General features: G+C 46.8%; 1 protein-coding gene across 1 annotated transcript in view; it reads left to right on the top strand.

Annotated features, from left to right (window-relative positions):
- The window catches only part of LOC308549763 (sodium/glucose cotransporter 1-like), a gene marked incomplete at both ends in the record, with an annotated part of 40109 nt that extends 26999 nt beyond the window's left edge, over positions 1-13110 (top strand). Inside the window, 6 exons of the mRNA XM_081122770.1 lie at positions 2238-2345; positions 3819-3969; positions 7509-7677; positions 10360-10575; positions 12837-12936; positions 13043-13110. Of these exons, the coding sequence (XP_080978896.1) occupies positions 2238-2345; positions 3819-3969; positions 7509-7677; positions 10360-10575; positions 12837-12936; positions 13043-13110 (812 nt within the window). The remainder of the gene's footprint in view (positions 1-2237; positions 2346-3818; positions 3970-7508; positions 7678-10359; positions 10576-12836; positions 12937-13042) is intronic.
- Between the last annotated feature and the right edge of the window lie 6815 nt (positions 13111-19925).

The raw sequence follows: 19925 nt of genomic DNA, 5'->3' as shown, positions 1-19925 counted from the left end.
AGATAGAAGTTCAGGCAGGAGAGAGCCAACCAGTGCTCCCTATACCTGGCTCCCAGCCTTTGCCATGGCTGGAAGGCCAAGTTCCTCCCCTTGCATCTCAGACAGCATACTGGTGGGCCTGTGTGCCAGGTTCTGTGCCGGCAATCTCACAGATTCTGTCCCTGCTCTCACAGCCCCAGAGGGGGCTTGTATAGCCTCATTGCACAGATGAGGCATGTAGGAGGGGGAGCTCCATGTAACCCCAAAGTAGGGCCCACATTCTTTCCATTAAATGCTATGAAAACATCCCTTTTTCCTTAATTAGCTCCCATCATTCTGTGGATCTATTTCATCCCCTAGTTTTACTAGCTGTCCTGTCCCTCAGGGTCCCAGGTTGTTTATTCATTCATCCTTTATGGAGCATGTGCTCTGATAAGTGCAGCCAGTGGGACGAAGCTGGCAATATCATGAGTGTCTTCTGCTGCAGTGCCATGGCCAAGCACACAGGGTGCAAATACTTCTTATTGTGCAGTAGCATGTGCAGCAGACCTCTCTAACCCTAAGTCATCTTTCAGTCTGCCCCGACATGCCTCTTTTTAATCCTAATTCCTTTCCAGTTTTACCAGAAAGGAAGGTGTGTTCTGTTTCAACATTCCCATGTTTGTTCTTTGTCTGTCAGGCAGCGATCTTTTGGGTCTCAAAAGTGTTGTCTCTTTATTAAATAGAAAATAAGCCTCTGTGCTCTCCAGGACCCACAGTCCCCTGGGCTTCATGGATCCTGTTTCCCCCTCCCCACTCCACCCTATGGACTGCCCTGCTCACTGAAGATCAAGATCGGGCAGAATTGCATGTAGTTTGAACTCTAAAAGCTGCTAAGGGTGGGAGAAGGAAGAGAGGGGCATAGCTTCTCCATCTAGCTGGAGTGGCCTCAGGAAGTCACACTCCCTCCAGCCTTCTGACCAAGAGGTGAATAGAGTTGATGGAATGCACTAGGGAGAGCTCTTGGGGTGGAAAAGGGCCCGGAACCACTTGTTCCTAGTCCTCAGAAATGGCCACATTCACAGATCCATTTACACATGCCAAGTGTAGAAAGCCAGAAAGTCATTTATCATGAAAGCTTGGCACCTGCTCAGGTTCCTGGAAGAATATGCTTTTCCAGTAACTGGAATGCTTCTGGCCGTAGAGTGATTCTGAGTCTCTCCCCTGGCCAGAGCTGGGGGCCAGGCACTGCCGAGGAGTGGTCCTCTAAACCCAATTTTCTGTGCAGAACTCTGTATTATTTGGGCTTTTGTTTGAAATGGTGTGCACTTTTGGCTCCTCTTTCTTCTGAGCTGGTGTCACCCTCAGGCCATCTGGTGGCAAGATCGTCACCAGCAGCACCAGGCCTCTATCCTACCAGTTCAACAATTCCCATAGAAAGAGTGTTTCCTTTCCCAGTAGTTCCTGCAGAAATCCCAGATGAGTCCTAGCAAACTCACTTGGATGATAGAGACCAGCCATTGTGACCAAGGAGAAGGAATTTCCAGAATAGCCACACCAAGTCAGACAGGTGCCTTTTCCCAAAGCAGGGGGAAGGGAGAGTAGGTAGATGGAAATGGACTGAAAATGGACATTCACTGTAGCCACCCCTTGGAGTTTTTAGATTCTTTCTCCAGATGTTTGGTAACCACTTCGTAAGCTAGCTAGCTATCCCCAGTAAAATAACTTACTTTACCTATAAACCTAGGCAATATCCTGCCTCCTCCTAGTCTATGTTGATTTATTGTTTGGGAGGGGGTCCTCACATAACTTTATATCCTGTGTTTAAGCTCTTGAAGGGTGTATCACACTCACTCCCTTTACTTCCCTTTATCCAAAATTTCTTCCCAAATATTCTAAAATAGCACCCCTATCAGGGATAAGGGAGTAAGTTACAAGTTGTTCACACATTAGTACGTAGATGAATAATCCGTTTGCTTTCCTAACAAGTAGCTGGGATCATTAAAAGGCTTGTCAAGGTCACAGGACTTGCTTTGGGTCAAGCAGTGAATTGGTAGAAGCATCAACTCACTTGACTCCTCAGCGCCTACCTCCTAGCTTTTTGCCTCTGCCCCAGGCTCCTCGGGAGTGCATAGGATCATGGATTGGAGGAGTCACCAGTAGACCAAGAATCTGTCAAATAGGAATCTGTAATTCCTATTCCCATTCTTTTTTTCCCTGAGCTCAGATTTTAGAGCTCTAAGGCCAATGTGTTGGTGTGACTGTATCTCTCTTTGCAGACAAAGTGGCGTGTATCACACCTTCTGAATGTAGAAAGCACTGTGGAACCCTAACTACTTGCAGCCTCATCGCCTACCCACTGCTGATAGTGGAGCTGCTGCCCAGAGGTAAGAAATGGACCTGCCATCAAAGGCCGTAGAAATCCCGGGATCTGTGTCTCCATTGGAGCCTGTGCCCTCAGGCTGTGAGAGCTTCTCTACCAGTCAGCCCATCCTTCTGGGTGGAAATATAGGCTGTAAAGTGGGAGAGTTAGTTGGATAGAGGAAATCTTTTTCGCCCTGAGAGAACCTCCTCCCTCTTCATCCGAGCACACACTCCCACTCCCAGTGCGCATGCTCACAGAGGCACAACTTGTGCTGAAGATTCCCATTGTTTACTTCCCTAGCTTAGCTCGGGCCTTCGCTCCTTCATTCCACAGATGCCCCACACTGTGCTAGGCATTGTTCTAGGCCATGAGAGCGCAGGGATGAGAGAAACCTAGCCCTGCTCTTGAAGAGCTCATGTCTGATGGGATGGGCAGGGAGGCGAGCAGCCCACCAACAGTGAGAGGGCTTTCACTGCAAGATGCCGGCGACCCTGCGCAGTCATCTCACCTGCTTCCTGAAATCCCATGGAAGTGGCCCAGTGGATAGTACAGGTCTTAAAAATTCCATATTAGCTCTGGAGATCAGTAGGCTGGAAAAGTTGAGACTTTTCCGTTAAATACAGTATCAGTGGAATCTGAGTGAGGGAAATACTAACCACCCCACAGTTCAGGAAGGAAGTTGTACGGATTTTCTAGCTGAGCCTGTCTTAGAGCACCCGGGGCTGAGTGTGGGCTGGAGGGCACCTGAAGGAAGGCAACTCCAAAGACACTAGTGTTAGCCTGGCCCAAGCAGCCCAGTAAATTCCATGGAGGCCTCACTGCAGTGGACCTTCAGTTCAGGCACCAGTTACCCTCAGGCTCTTCCAACAGAGCAAATTCCCTGCCACATGGTGGCCTTTCAGCTAATAATACTAGATTGTTATGTTTATAGCTAACATTTGTTAAGTGTTTGCTCTGTATTGGAAATTGTGTTAACCCGTCTACTTAATTTGTCTTAATGTTAACAACAGCCTGTGGTGAGTACTTTTATGCCCAGTTTACAGATGAAGACACTGAGGCACAAGGAACAACATCACTTGCTGAACCTTTTATGCCCAGTTTACAGATGAAGACACTGAGGCACAAGGAACAACATCACTTGCCTCTGGCTCCTCATCTGTAAAGGGTGGGGAGGCAGCAGTGGTCTCCATCTTACAAGGCAGTAGGGAAGATCGGGTTGGCTAATGCCTAAAGAAATGTTCTGGCACAAAGCAACACTCAGGAGATACTAGCTCCCATTATTATATAAAGACATAGCAGGAAACTAGTAAGTCTCATCACAAAGCAAGGACAAACGTAATGCATTAATCTATCTTAGATGGAATTTCACTCCAAATAAAACTTGCATATTTTGTAGGAGATAATTTAGTACATAGAAAAGTTTCTTAGGAGGCCTAAGACATCTCCTGGCATGGACAGAGAGCTGAAGGTCCAGGAAATGTCCCTTCTCTTGCAGGTGTACGAGGCTTGATGCTATCTGCAATGTGGGCTTCTCTCATGTCCACCCTGTCTTCTGTTTTCAACAGTGCCAGCACCCTCTTCACAGTGGACATCTATACCCGGATACGGCCTATGGCCACTGAAAGGGAACTCATGGTAACAGGAAGGTGAAGGATTTCTCTTATCACATTAATTACTGGCATCAATGAAACCACAGTGTTATTACATGAAAAATTTAGACTATAATACTGTGTATGGAATCATCCTGTTTATATACAGTATGATTATATATTTTTGCTGCTGTTTTGCAGTGAAGCTGTATTGCTTTTATGATCACATCGAAAATTATTTTTATTTGGGAAAAATTAAGTAATCACAATGATAAAAATGAGCATAGTTTACTGTACCCCCAAAATAGTCCTTGTGAGGAAATTTACCTATAGTATCTCATATCTCATAGTCCTCCTGACATTAAAGGTAAATTTTACTGTTCATATTCTCTTTTGGAAAATGGGGGGAAAGTGGCCGAGAGAAGGAAATTGATCTACCTAAAGTCACACAGTAATTAGGGGCATTTGTCCATGGTGTTATCCCCGATGCCACACAGCACCATGCTAGGGCTTGAGTGGGGGACACAAACATACGTAAAATGTGGCCATGTCTTTCTCCATAGGGTTTCATGTTGGCTGCCCTTGGACAACATCCAGCCAGCATGCATTTTATGTGGCCTACATTATGTCTCTATACTTCCTTTATCTTGAATCATAAAATATGTTGCTCATGTATTTTATCTCTCTAATCCCTGCTTTTGATGTTGTCTTTACATTTTGATTAGCAGTCCATAGTTTAAGGGCACTTTTCCAACAAATTTTAAAAAATTGGTACTGCTTTTATTTAAATTGCTATAGAACATAGGAAAAAGGAAAACCTAAATTCTTTTTACGAAGCTCAAGATATTGATGCCAAAACCTAACAAACACAGCACAGAAAAAAAATTAGAACTAAAGACTAATCTAACTTTTAAATACCAGTACAAAAGTTGTACGTAAGATATTAGACACAAACTCAACAGTATATTAAAAGAATGTTAAAATAGTATCTCATTACCAACTGTGATTTTTTCCAGAAATATAAGAATGGTTTAATATTAGGAAATGTAGTAATGTAACTCAACATATTAATAGATCAAAAGAGAAAAATCATGTCTCTATTCACAGATGAAGAAAAGGTATTTGGTAAAATGGGTCCCTTTCAACATGATAAAACATACTATATCACCTAAAAGCCTATATTATATTTAATGAAAAAACTAAAAAGGAACAAGGCAAGACTGTCTGCCCTTACAACTGTATTTACTAAAAATAGACCCACAGGTGAGGTTAGCAGACAAGGGCTTTTAAAATCATGATTAATATGTACAAGAAGAGGGAAAGTGTACAAAAATGGATAAAAATGTTGAGAAGTTCAGCAGAGAATTAAAGTTTACTAAAGGATTTAAAAGATATTTAGAATTGAAAAGTTAGTATCTGAAGTTAAGAACTCATTAGATAGGTTCACAACTGATTGGATATAGCAGAAGGCACAATTAGTGGATTGGAAATGGAACAACCGACAATATCCAAACTGAAATACACAGAAAAAAGGAAAGATAGGCATGGAACACAATTGGAACCACAGAAAGAGAGGAGCAAACTGGGTAGAAGAGATTTTGAAAAGGTAATGTCCAAGAATTTTCCAAAACTGATAGACAACTATTCAGAGACTTGAGAAGTACAAACAATTGCAAGGAAGGTAAATACAAAAGAAACCATGCCTAGACTACATTATAGTGAAACTGCTTAAAATTGAAAATAAAGAGAAAACCTTTAAGTTGCCAGAGAAAAATAAATTACATTACCTTCAAAAGAGCAACAAAGAGACAGCAGAATTTTCAACAGAAACTATAAAAGCCAGAAGACAATGAAATGACACCTTCAAGTGCTAGTAAAAAAAAAAATTCTCATCAAAAATATTCTCCAAAAGGAAGATAAAATAAATATATTTTCAGATAAATGCAAGTTGAGAGAATGTATTACAGTAGAGTTTCATGATAAGAAATACCAAAGGAAATTCTTCAGGCTGAAGGAAAACAATCCAGATAGAAGTATTGAACTTTGGAGAAAAATGAAAGGTGGCAAAAAGGGTAAATAAATGGGAAATATAAATGAATATTGTCTGTTGAAACATCAATAAGAAAAAATGCCTATGGGATTTATAACATGGCAGCAAAAATATATGACAGTAATGGCAGAGAAAATGAGAAGAGGCTAAATGGAACTTGTTAGCTGGTTCTAGAATTATTTGGGATGTAGAAAAAAGAAAACTTGGATGACTGGAGATTTTCCCAAATGTGCACAATTCAGGGGTCAATCAAGGGTTTAAGGGGGGTTATACACAGATGTGGGCCCCCTTGTTCTAGGCTTCCAGCTCTCTGGAATTTTCCCCAAGCATTTTTAGCCATTCTGAATCCCCAACCTCTGTCTTCTGACTCCTCAACCCAGTAAGAGTGAGGCTTTCTGTTTAAATTCTAGCCACCCACACCATGCAGATTAGGGAGCGGCTCAGGGAAAATGCTGGATAAATGTAGATAGCACCCAGTATGGTTTCATTCTTTCAAGGATTTAATCCTTCCCCCTCCCTCAATTCTGCCTGCTTTGGGCTACTCTTCAGTGTTTTTGTTTTTATATTTGACCCAGAATTTATCATTGTTATCTGTAGGAGGGTTAGTCCCATGCAAGCTAGCCCATTGTTACTGACACTGGAACTCACTTCTTTGACTATCAAGGTATTAGTCCTTTCTAACATCATTTGCTTTAACTCTCTCAAAATTATAATTTTTAAGCTTTTGTTGACATAGAACTAATAAGATTTATTCATCTTTGGGGTGACATTTGATTTATTGTGATTTTATATATGGATACATGTTTTAAAATCTTTTCCTTAGAAAAGGTAATGGCCTTGCCTGTGTGGCTCAGTTGTTTGGATGTCATCCCATGCACCAGGAGGTTGCTGGTTCAGTTCCAGTCAGGGGCACATGCCTGGGTTGCAGGCTCAATCCCCAGTAGGGGGCATGCAGGAGGCAGGCAATCGATGTGCTCTCTCATCGATGTTTCCCTCCCTCCCTCCCTCCCTCTCTCTTTCCCTCCCCCTTCCTCTCTCTCTAAAATCAATACACTTTTTTTAAAATAAGATAATGAACATTTGGAACCTGTACTCAGTTCCTTAAAATTTTCAGCACAATGTAAGTAATAAAATAAGTTTTTGGACTTGTTTCTTTAGAATCATATGCAATACTAATCTGTCTGAAATGTTTAGAAGTGTATTACGACTCAGGAGATTAATGTTTTTCATGTATTATATGTTTTAAGCATGACTGTCCCAAACCCACCCTCCAAATATGGTAAAAACCTATCCATGATTCAGTAACAGGCAAATAGACACTGCTTTTGTTGTTGTTGTTGAGAAGTTGAAAGATTTTTGTCTGCAGCCATATGGCTCTATTAGTGTTTAGGGTTATAGCTGTCTCCTCTGACCCACACTTATGAATGAGCACCTGAATTTAACCTAAAGAATAATCGAGTTAATAGTTTATGGTTTGTAGATTTTTTTTTTATTGGTGGTGGGGGGGAGTCACCAAATTACCATTGACTGTTGGTTTAATTTACAGGTTTTTTGTTATAATCTTACTTGCTGTCACCGTCACCTGGATCCCTATTATTCAAACAATACACAGTGAACGGCTGTTTGAGTACATGCAGGCAGTTAGGAGTTACCTGGTGCCACCCATTTCTGCCACCTTCGTGCTTGCCATATTTTGCAAGAGAGTCACAGAGCAGGTAGGTGGATGTTGGCATGGCCACCACATGGCGCAGTGTAAGGGTTTGCCTTCACATTGTCGTTAACTTTGCCAGAGTTGCCCTAGGAGGGTTCTAGTGCTTCAAGGGTTCACAACATTGCATCATTTGCTTTCTGAGAGATGATTTACTCCTGGAAAGATTTGGTCCCCACTCCCTCTTATAATGTGAGGTAGAGGCAAATTCTGATGTTTCCTCCCTTTGCAATGTAATCCACTTTCAGCCATGCCATAGACAGTGCAAAGTGTGCATGATCCTCCCTCACACATATCTAGCTGTAGGAAAATATTCTTCTCTTTCTCCTGTACTTGGATGTGTCATGCTCGGAGATTTCATACTCACGGTGGGATGTACAGTTGTGGGCTCCTCCCACCTTCCTTTTAGTGAAGACCATCTCTTCCAGCCATGCTTTAAATAAAGATCCCAGGGAATGGTTTAATTGTGCTTTCATAAGACTTTGAAAGCACAATTTACCAGAATATTTTTACTGAACATTTGAGTCATATTTTAACTTGTTTCCCCTAACAGCACTCAGTGCTGGGCCTTGCACAAGTTCTTAAGCACAGGTCCTGAAGGGCTCCGTGATCGGGGCCCTTGCCCCCTCTGTGCGCGGCCTCTAGATCGCTGGAACTCCCACTGACTTGCAGCGCTGACAGCCTAACTGTCCGTGTCTTCTCCAGCATCCCTTTGTTTGCATGGAGTGTTTGCTTTGCCGGGAGTATCTTTTTCCGTCTCCACCTGGCTGAGGCTTCCTCCCAGGCTCATCTCAGGTGCTCAGTCCTCTAGACCACCCTGCTAGTGCTTCCTGCTCTGCTTACCTCTCCAGGACGCAATTTAGCACCAATAATGTATGGAGAGAGTGACTGGGCTCCAAGGCTTCCAGAGCCTCTTCTCTTTGCTCTCCTGGGAAGAGCATGGGTACGAGGGGCAGGCAGGCAGGCAAGAGAATCTGTCTCCCATCTGACACCAACCTTAAGGTATCAGGGCCTGTCACCAAGGAAAACTGGAGATCTGGGCAGTGGCTCTTCCACTACCACTGATCCAAAGTTACAGGCATATTGTGGTTACCATCTTCAACCTAGAGAACTTCTCCAGGTCCTCTCTCCCACCCTATTTCAGATGGCATGCCCCTCTGGTTTCTAGATCCCTCCCACTCCTACTGATTTGCAGTGCCGATAACCTTTCTTTTCTAGACCGTCCCTTTCTACACATCTCCTTCAGTAAATGGTTCCTGTGGATCATCCACCTGGCTTTTGGTTTGAGCTCTTTCTGCAAGAGATTTTCCCACTGTCTCCTCTGACATCCATCCTCCACTGAATCAGGCTCCAGATACAGCTCCAGAGCCAAGATGAAGTCCTCCCTCTTGAGGAGTGGACAGTCTAGTTACAGGAGACAGATGACACCCAGTGGACAGATAGAGATTTCTGATAGTGATGTAGTGCTGATGAAAAAATAAAAAAGTATCATAGAGGCCCTGGCTGGGTAGTTCAGTTGATTAGAGCATTGTCTCGATACCTGAAGGTCGAGAGTTTGATCCCCAGTCAAGGCACATACACAGATCAACCAATGAACGCATAAAAATAAGTGGAACAACAGATCAGTCTTCCTCTCTCTCCCTCCCTCCCTCCCTTTCTCTCTCTCTCCCCCCCTTTCTCTCCCTCTCCCACTCTTAAATCAATAAATAAAAACTTCATATAAAAAAAGGATCATGGATGGTAGCAGGGCAGGCGCTGGGGGAGGATGGCAATTGAGGGCATTAGCCAAGGTGGCGGCAGACTTCTAAGAAAATGACCTTGAATTTGAACTCTGAAAGATGAGCTAGAAGTAAATATTAAGATCTTGGGAGGGGCTCAAGCAGAGAGAAAAGCAAGCACAAAGGCCTGAGCCAAGAACAAAGTGGACAGTTTTGACGTGGAGGAGATCACGCCAAAGAGGAGTGGCCAAAGGAGGAGTGGCCAAAGAGGGTGGCGGAGCCAGGTGGGGTCAGCCAAAGAGCAGAGTTACACTTTGATTGTGATGGTGAGTCATGAGAAGCTATTGCAGAGTTTAAGCAAAGGCATGGTCTTCTCCATTATATGCTTTGAAGAGATCGCTCTGGTTTCTGTGGGCACAGTGGGCAAGCAGGAGACCAAGGAGGGAAACAACTTGTGTGAGGAAAGATGGCAGTGTGGGATTGGGTGCTGGCCATAGAGAAGATGGGAAGTAGCTGTGTTCCAGGTACATTTTAGAGGTAGAGCCAGCAGAATTTGCTGATGGCTTGGTGGGAGGGCAGGATGGAAAGGAAAGAAGCAGGGATGACACCTGGGGTTTCAACCTGAGCAACCAAGGAAATGGAGGTGCCCCTTACAGCAATGGGATGGACTAGGGTCTTTTTTGGACACGTTACATTTGAGATACCTATTTATGACCTAACTTAAAAGTGTTTCCAGTGTTTCTGAAGTTCTCTGATTAACCTAAGAGGGAGTGCAAGTATCTCAGGTCTTTGTTGAGCCCAGGAAGGTATCTCACACTGGTGCTCACAGTACTTCTGCAAGGTATTCGAAGCCCCTGTTATGACAGGGTTGACTTTAGAACTCAGCTAGTCAGGGAGGTGAAACTGAAGATGGTTTGCTGCATCACCCACCTTCCTCTCAGATGACTCTCTCTGGGCTCCTCCTTTGGCAGGGTGCCTTCTGGGGGCTGGCTGGTGGATTCCTGATTGGCTTCATTCGAATGGTGTCTGAGTTTGCCTACGGACGCAGTACCTGCTTAGCAAACAGCAAGTGCCCTCGGTTCATCTGTGGCATACACTACCTCTATTTTTCCATATTCCTCTTTATACTCACTGTCGTCATCGTCCTGGGGATCTCCTTAGTCACAGACCCAATTCCGGATAAACACGTAAGTGCTACCATTCGGGTGTCCAGGGGTCAACCAATAGTCCCATTGTCCCAGCAAGCAGGGACTTGGCTCTGCTCACTTTGAACAGAAGTGGCTGAATCCTTGCATTTGTTTCTAAAGTGGGAGGGCTGGGGCCAGGCATAGGGGATGAGGCAAGTAACACAGAAAGGGCCCTGCCTTAAAAACAAAGCTAAACTAAAAACCTTTTCAGCAAACCTCTGCCAATTAGGTACTCACTTAGAATGAGAAATTTGGCTTTTAAAATACAAATTTTCCTTAGAAGTGTTAAGTTCCCTAACCTCGGTATGAATTAATGTAATTAGGTCAGTCCCAACTGCCATCACCCAAAGGGAATTGAGCCAACAGGAAAGAGGAGGGGCAGTAATTCAGGCAACTCCCTGTGGCCAGCTCAGGGGTGGGCACCTCTCAGTCTCTCCTGGCATGTTCACACTCTCAGGAGCCAGGTATCAGTCACTCAAGTTGAAAATTAGAATGCTTGGGCTCAGACCAGTTAAGTTCTTTGTCCAAGGTACCAAAACTAGTAAATGGCACACCTGTGCCCCAACCTGGCTGCACCACATCACTTCCTGTGTCTCAGCCTGTAGGTTTCGCAGGACAGGGACCTGGCTGAGCCAGAAAGCAGGAAGGTCCTGAAAGTCCAAAGTCTCCGGAGGAGCTCAGAATGCTTTATGCCTTTCCTACACCTTCACCTGGGGTATAGGTAAAAGCCATGAACTTGGAAGACTGCTTCAGGGTTCCCAATTTACCCTTGGTCTTCCCCTCTGGCCACACTTACTGCTAAGCAGTTTCCATTTGATTCCTTGCCCTCTGGCACACACAGCCCAGTCGGAAGAGGGATGGAGCCAGTGGGGAGGACAGCCAGGATTGTTGGGACTGCGGGCCCACCACACATCACCCCCGGATCAGTGACAGTGGGAGACTTCCCTGCTCTGGCAGCTTGAGAAGCTGGAGACGATGGACTTAATTTCCTGTTGCTCAGGGTCTCAATGGTTTAGACTGTGTTCCTTTCTACGCCTCTGTTACTCTCAGCTTTTTGGTTTTGCCTGCCTCCCAGGCAACCAAGCACTTGCCAAGTGTTTCCCACCTGCCCAGCAGCAGGCCTGGTGTTCTGGAGAACACAAGCAGCTGCCCGCAGGCAGGGAGATGAAGAGGAAAATTAGGGTTTGTGGCTCAGCGCCACCGGGGAGGAGGGACAGCAGGTGAGCCCAGGCTCCTCAGTGTGCTCAGGGCCTGGGCCACAGGGGGCTAAGAGTGTAGTTGGAAAGGCAAATGTGTACATATGGCATCATCAGGAAGCACTTAAAGGCTAAACCCAGTCTCTTATTAACACAGCAAAAGTTTAGTTCCAACACTTTAACCCAAGAGGTGAGGCTAAGGCAGGTCTTAGAGGGCTGGCTGGGGAGGGGGCCCAGCCCTCCTCATTCACATCCCTGCCATATGCTGGGGATCAGATCCAGGCTGGTACAGCGATAGGTTAAAGTCTATTCCAGGATAAGTTTGGTGGGGATGTTCACTTAGTTGGGCTTCTGCTGACCTCAGCCATTGGGGGATGGGGGAGGCAACAACAGTTGGCTGGATTTTGTTACTTCTCAAAGTTTTCATGTATGTTTTCAGGAAAAGAACAAAATCACAGACTAGAAGGGAAGGGATGCTCCCCTTCTGCATCTACAAATGCCTTGTTTGTTGAGCTTGAGCAACTGAGCTCAGCCAGGGGCCAGGTTAACTGGGTAAACCAGGTAAACCCTCTTTGGGTCTGAGTTAGTGCTCATTTCTGACAGCCAGGAAGGACCTGGAAGGAAAGCAGCTCCTGGGTCTGCCCTGTCCCATTCATCCTGTGAGGGGGCCTCCTCCACTGGAAGAAGTAGACCATGGGTGATGAGAGGCTTCTTTCACCATGCTGGGCACAGGTTCCTGGAACCTCAGAACCGGAAGGAGCCCTGAGCGAGTTGCCTCCCACCCCTTACTATACAACTGAAGGACACTGAGGCCGGGGAAGGTTGTGTCATCCTTTGCCAAGGCCACACAACCACATGGTAGCAGAGCCAAAACTGAAATCCAGGGTTGCCAAGTGCCACGCTTTCCCCACCCCACATTCTATCTCTCCTTGGAGCCTAAGGGCCAGGTCCCTTTTCAGTCTATCAAGACCCCAGTGCCCACCTGCCAGCCATGGCACCATAAGGCCTTTGTGACAGGGCCCTGAGTGGTGACATGCCCTGAGTGGTGACATGCTCTCCCCCTAGCTCCACCGGCTCTGTTGGAGTTTACGAAATAGCCAAGAGGAAAGGGTAGATCTGGATGCAGCAATGCAAGGGAAGAGAATTGCTCTACGAACACAGCCAGGTGAGGAGGAGGAGCCAAAGCCCTGGGAGGGAGTTCTGTTTGGAGTTTGGGGGGGGGGGGCTGTGCTGCCACCTCAGCACCCCCTGCCCACCATCTCCACTTCCAGACATGCTCCCCCAGGCAGAGGCCATGTCTTTCATTTTCCTTAAGATGCCTTCGGGGGTTTGTGGGTGAGATGCCTCTCAGATATCTATGGGGAGTGGTCTTGGCTGGGAGACCCATGTGGGAGACATCATCAGAAGCACTGGGCCACCCCTGGAGGGTGTGTACGGTGGGGGATTTGGGGAGAAGGGGTCCGGCATGAAACGCAGGGACACTCCAGGCCGTGGGGAGGAGCCAACTGAGGGGCACAAGAACAGAAGCATTTTGAGGGATGAGTGATCAATCCACTGAGACAGAAGCTGATGAGTGGAGAAAGATGCTGAGAGCTAGCTGCTGGATTTAGCCACACAGAGATCATGAGCCTTGACAAGAGCAGTGTGGGGGAGGGGAGGGGAGACTTACACAGGGATTCAAAATGAGAGGGTTTCTCGGAGGGGGGCAGGAGATAGTCTGTAAGGGGGAGCAACCCCATCTAAGAGGGCACTGGGGGCAAACAGGTCCAAGGACAACTAGACTTCAAGCAAGAAGAGAGGGAATGTTCCAGGGAGGCTTGGGCCCTGCAGGCCTGAGGGCCCAAAGGAAGGGGTTCAGCAGGAAGGGTCAGAAAAGGAGTCTTCAGAGCCATGGGGAGGATGACCTGAGCTGCTTAAGCCCTGACGCAAACAGGGATAAAGGTCTAAGGAGATTAGTCCTGAGTCTGGGGCAGAGAATGCTGGGGTGGCTGGGAGTTTGGGGGAAGGAGAAAGGGAGAGGAAGGGAAGAGCCTGCCTGAGGAGAAGACTGTTTTAGTGCCCCCTCTTCACTCCTGCCAGGGAAGTTCAGAGCCCAGAGAGGCCTGGGCTCCCTCCTGACACAGAGGAGACCTCGGGTTGGGTGGGTTCCTTGGACTTCTGCCACAGAATTGTGGGCCAGGGGTGTGGCCTCTCTGAGCAAGGATAGTCCACACACCTGGAGGATATGGGGGTCCCTAGGAATTTCTCTTTGATGGGGGGAAAATGGTTTGCTGGGTGCCCACAGTATGCCAGGCGCTTGTTCTTGGTGCACCTCTCAATTCCTCTTCTCACCCACTGTCATGAGTGGTGATGATTATGATGGTGGCTAACATTTATTACCATATGGGATGTGCCAGCCACTGTCAAAATTATCCCCATGCTTGAGAAGTACAATTGTTATCCCCACTTTAAAGATGGGGAAATTGAGGAACTGAACAGTTAAATGACTTACCCTAGTGTCCATAGATAACTATGCAGTGGTGGAGCTGGGATTTGAACACAAGCAGTCTGATTCCAAAGTGTGTGCTCTTGGCCCCTTGCCGACCCCACCTCCCATCATACTGCTCTTAGGCTGTTGCCCAAAGAGGTGGCCTGGCAGCTGCATGGTGGTGTGCTAACATGGGCATCTGAGAGAACAGGGCCAGAGTGTGCCGCTCAGGACTTCTCAGCACCAATAGCAGATATTGGTGTCCCTGGCTTGGAGGTCCTCTGTCTGCAGCCACCCTCCCCCTATAACAGAGGCTCCTCCGTCCCTGGCTGATGGGTTCCACATTCCTGGTGCCACCTTAGCCTCAGGACGCAGCTGGCGTGGATGCTGCCCATCAGGATAAGACACAGAGCACATTACAGCGCACACTGCACGGCACATCTGCTTTGACTGAAATGTGCTTTTCATCAAGGAAAACATGCCCAGGCTTCTGCTGGGTCCAGAGGGCTGCACCGGCGCTGGCCGTGGTGCTGACCGCGTCTGAGCAGGGGTGCTGAGGCTCAGCCAGCATGAGCTGCACTGACAGGAGAGAAGTGGGCCTAGAGAAATGAGCGGAAACGTTCCTAATAATTCCTAGACTTTCCTCCTTTGCCTCCTGGAAAACACCAGTGATTCCCCTTCAAGGGCCTGGAGAGCCTTATTTTGGGCCCAGCTGTGAGACATGCCTGCCTGGAGAAGACATTCCCTGAGACATTGCAAAAGAGGGCCGTGTCTGTCTGGAGAAATCAATAGACTTCTTCCATCCCCCGGGAGAGTAATGACTGGGGAGGGGGATTCAGAGGAGCAGCCACTTGCCCTAGACCTGTAAAGCTGTGTTTGGCTGTGTGCCCGAGACTGAGAAGGGTGGGCATGCTGAAGCAAGCCTGGGCTAGCCTGCTCCTGGGCCCAGCCAAAGGCTTTGCTAATAGAAGATAAGCATGGCCCTAGGCAGCCCCACTCTGCCCCCACATGCTTCCCTTATCCCACATTCCCAGATCTCTGAGGATGGTGGTAATGTTCCATAGCAGGGACTGAGGACTGTTCTATATTCAAGCAAGGCTATATCGGTCTTCCTGCTGGACTCATCACTGAGACATGACCCCCTAGAAAGTGTTTTCTCCTGTGTCCTGGCCTGTGCCTCCTGACCTTTGCCTCTTACCTCTGTTCCAGAATTATTAAGAGAGAGCCGGGCCTGCTTCTGGAAGGCTTTGGACATAATATGTGGCCTGGAGCCGATTCCAGGCTCCAGACTGATCCCAGAAAAGGTAACCATGGAGAAAATGAAGGAGCATGGTGCCACATCTGAAGAGACAGTGCACTGTAACAAGCTGGAGTCACCATTCTGGAGAAAAGTTATTGATATCAGTGCGCTCCTCTTGCTACTAGTCACAGTCCTGTGCCACATCCTCTACCACTAGAGCAGCTCAGCCTAGAGGCATCTGGGAAGAGCAGGCAAACTGCCGCCTCTTCCAGACTCCCTCATCGTTGTGGGAGGAAGTATTTCCTACTGGGAGACCCACAGATATGGGACCAAGGATTACGCTGATGAAAATGCTCCCTCAGTGTCACTCATCAAGTGCCACCAGCTGCAGGGCATGCCTGCTAAGGGGACAGAGTAAAGACCATCCACAATTGCAGAGACTATGCAAATGTGAACATCTGCCCCTTTACAAAATGAGTCATTTTCTCCAAATGGCTCTACTGCATAAACACTGACTTTCACTTTAAATTTAATTTTGGCATTTCATCTCTAGATGTATTTGGGGTTTTTACTTGTGTTTACTGTCACCATTTCCTTCCTATACCCAACCTCCATTTTTCTTGTTCTCTCCTTTTCAAATGTGTGCCCCTGCTGGCAAAAATGCCATGTAGTGTAAGCACACCACCCCCTGTGCTGGGGTTCCTACCCACAGGTGTATGCCCACTAATGACCACACAGGCAGCTGGGGCCAAATCTGCCTGTGGATGGAAACTTGGGCTCCTGCTGGACCAGTGGAGGGGCTGAGGCAGTCTCTGCCCTAGAGAACAGGCCCCCCTACCATTTAGCATTGTCTGGCTGCTGCCGTGCCATCCTTGCCAAGCCCTTCCCAGTCCCTCCCAGTCTATAAGCGATTGGGATGCAATTGGAGTTGGGTCCAGGAGTTAAGATTCCCTTTAGCTGTCAAATACAGGCCACTCCTAGTATGTGTTTCTGCAGGGGCACCCTCCTAATTCTCCTCTGGCCAAAATAAATCATTTGTGTCTTTAGAAAAATTTTCAAGTGCCTTGAAATCATTTGGAAAGACCCACTGGCATCACAAAACCACACTATGAAGGTGCACTAACATGACCAGCTCCTCGTCCCTAGTTTAATTCTTCAGCTGACATTTTTTAGTGCCTATTACATGCCAAATGCTGCAAGGAAACAGGTGTCAACAAAGCACGTGGCTTATAGAGGGAAACAATGAAACACCTGTAGGACTTAGGATCCCAAAGCATATAAGGCTTGCTGGTCAGGCCCCTCCCCACCTAAATGATGGCCAGCACTTAGTGTGGCTTGCTGCTTTCCTTCCTGGGGTAAAAACATTATTACATTCAAGCCACAGAACCACCCTTGTGGTAAAAGTAGAATTAACCACATTTCACAGGGGAGGAGACTGAGGTTCAGCAAGGGACCCTAATAAATAGGGAGTGGGCATGAGGCCTGAAGCAGCCCTGCCTGACACTAAGGTCAACAATGGCCCCCATGCATTGTTTACACTGCAGAAGTGCCGAGAAGGGAGCCCACCCAGCCTCCGGGTAAGGAAAGGCCTCCCGTGACCAAAGGAAGAGGTCAGTTAGCTGGATAACAGAAGGGATGACCTGTGGGAAGACATGGGGCAAGAGTTCAGCACATGTTTGAGGATGCTGGGACGTGGTCTGAGCAGAGAATGGGAGATGAGAGGACAGGTGGGCAGGGGCCTGACCTGAAGGCCATATGTGCTTTGTGATCCTAAGTCCCTGGGAGCTTCAGAGGGGAAGTTACAGGATCAGATTTGTTGGCTGCTGCTGGAAAGATGAAAGGGAGCCCAGTACACCCAACGGAAGACTGATAGAGCAATCAGGCAAGTTAGTGGCAGAGAACTAAAGAGAAGAGAATGGTATCAAGTGTAGCCATCTATTAGAAGTAACAGGACTCCGGTGATTAGACTTCTGGAGGGAGAGGCCAGGGTGATTCTCCAGCTTGAGCATATGAGCAAGGGGTATACCACCCCAAAGACAGGCCACACTGGAAAAAGAGCGGGGGTGGGGGGAGTGGAGAAGCTGAGCACTGTTTGGGACATGTTAACTTTGAGTTGCATAAAGATACTACAGTAATTGCCATCTTGACAATATTAAGTTTTCTGATCCATGAACATGGGATGTCTTTCCATTTATTTAGTTCCTCTTTAATTTCTTTCAACAATATTTTGTTTTTAGCACTCAAGTTTTATACTTTTTTTGCTAAATTTATTTCTAGGTGTTTTATTATTTTCTATGCTATTGTAAATGGAATTGTTTTCTTAATTGCATTTTTGGATTTCTGTTGCTGGTGTATAAAAAAAAACAAAACAGTTTTTGATCTTGTATCCTGCAACTTTGCTGAACTTGTTTATTCTAATAGTTTGTAAGTGTACTCCTTGGGATTTTTCACATACAAAATCATATAGTCTGCAACTAGAGATAGTTTACTTCTTTTTTTTATTTCAGAGAGAGAGGAAGGGAGAGGGAGAGAGAGAAACATCAGTGATGAGAAAGTCATTGGTTGGCTGCCTCCTGCACGCCCCATGCTGGGAATCAAGCCCAAAACCCGGGCATGTGTCCTGACCAGGAATCAAACCACCATCTCCTGGATCATACGTCGATGCTGAACCAGGCAGACCAGGCAGAGTTAGTTTCTTTCTTTCAAATTTGGATGCCTTTCATTTCATGTCAAATGGAAGTAGTGAGAGCAGACATCCTTGTCTTGTTCCTGACCTTAGGGGGAAAGCATCCATTCTTTCGCCATTGAGTTTGATGTTAGCTGTGAGTTTTTGCAGATGTTGTCATGTTGAGAAATTTCCCTCTATTCCTAGTTTTCTGAGAGGTTTTATATATACATATATAAATGGGTGTTGGAATTCATCAAATGCTTTTTCTGCATGTATTAAGATGATCATGTGATTTCTGTCTTTTTTTCTATTTATATATTACATTGATGCATTTCATATGCTAAACCACCTTACATACCTGGGATAGATCCCAGTTGGTCATGGTGTATAATGCTTTTTGTATTTGGTTGGATTGGGTTTGCTAATATTTGGTTGAGTTTTCCTGTCTATATTCATAAAGGGCCTGTAGTCTTCTTTCCTTATGTCTTTGTCTGGTTTGGATATCAGGGAAATGTAAGCCCCATAGAATAAGTTGGGAAGTGTACCCTCCTCTCCTATTTTTGGGAATATTTTGTGAAGAATTGGTATTCATTCTTGCCTGGAGACATTTAAGGGTAGATGTTAAGTTGGATAGAAGGGTCCAGAACTCATGAGAGAGGCTGGGGCTGGAGACCCAGATTTGGAGGAAAGAAGGCAGCAGGCAGGCCTAGCTAAGAAGGGAACCTAGTAGAGGAGGCCTGTGTCAAGCAGGTGAGACTGTGCGGGAGATTGGGAGGAGAGAGGGCCTAGGACACATCTGTGAGAAACACACCCTGGTCATGTAAAGAAAGAGATTTACAAAGGAATGCAAGAGGGCAGAGCCAGAGCCTTTGGAGGAGGCAGCTGCCATGGGAAGGGAACATCTACATCTGGGCCACTGCACATGTCAATCACAAGAGCCCAGCATCGTGGCAGCAAGGAGGCCAGAGTCCTTTAGTGAGGTAGTAGGGGTGGAGCCAGCCTGCTGTGGGTTGAGGCGAGGTGGGGACATGAGGAACTGGAGCCCTTGGAGCACCTGTTTTCCTAAAGAAGTTTCCCTTATGGGACCTGTTTTGAGAATAAGGTTTAACCTGCCCCAGCTGGCCCCAGCAGCCACTCCCTTTCGGAACAAATACACCCCCTTGGACCTATTTGGGCTAGTCCTCTAATTCCAGGGACACAGACTTCTCAGTTTCCTCTAGGAAAGTTAAGGGCCCAGTCGCTGAAAGGAGTGCCAGAGGCTGCTCATTTGGGAATTCTGGCCCTGCTGATACTGTTTACTCTGGGAGGAGTGGGCATGCCATGAGCCAGGGAGGATCTGTCCCACAGGAAATATGCTGCTGGGTGGTGATATAATGAGGGAGACCTTGTTTGAGGCAAGGAGCCTCCAAAAGCTCATGGGAAAGGATTAAGGCTCTAGCTCAGCCCAGACAAATGAGCCCAGCCCTTCAGCTAAGCCCCCCCCCCCACACACACACAGCTTCTCCAAACTGGTTGAGCTCAGAACTGGTTGGAGAATAGTCACCCTGCCAAACGAGACAGGGATGGGTGGGGGGATTAAGGGGTCCCCCTGCATACCTGGCTTCTCCCCTCTCCCCAGCCTTCAGCCTCCTCAGCGAGTTTCTCTTTGGGGGAGAAGCAAGGCAGGTGGAGGCAAAACAGACCTGGGCCAGGCTGAGCACAGGGGAGGGTGGGGGGCAGGGGTGCCATCAGGCCTGCCTAGAGCTTACTCAGGTGACTTCCTGCCTTTAGACCTTAAGG

This window comes from Miniopterus schreibersii (assembly GCF_964146895.1).
Source record: "Miniopterus schreibersii genome assembly, chromosome: 20".
In the NCBI taxonomy this organism is placed as follows: Eukaryota; Metazoa; Chordata; class Mammalia; order Chiroptera; family Miniopteridae; genus Miniopterus; species Miniopterus schreibersii.
Note: the sequence above shows the minus strand (reverse complement) of the source record. Positions and strands in the feature narration are given on the sequence as shown.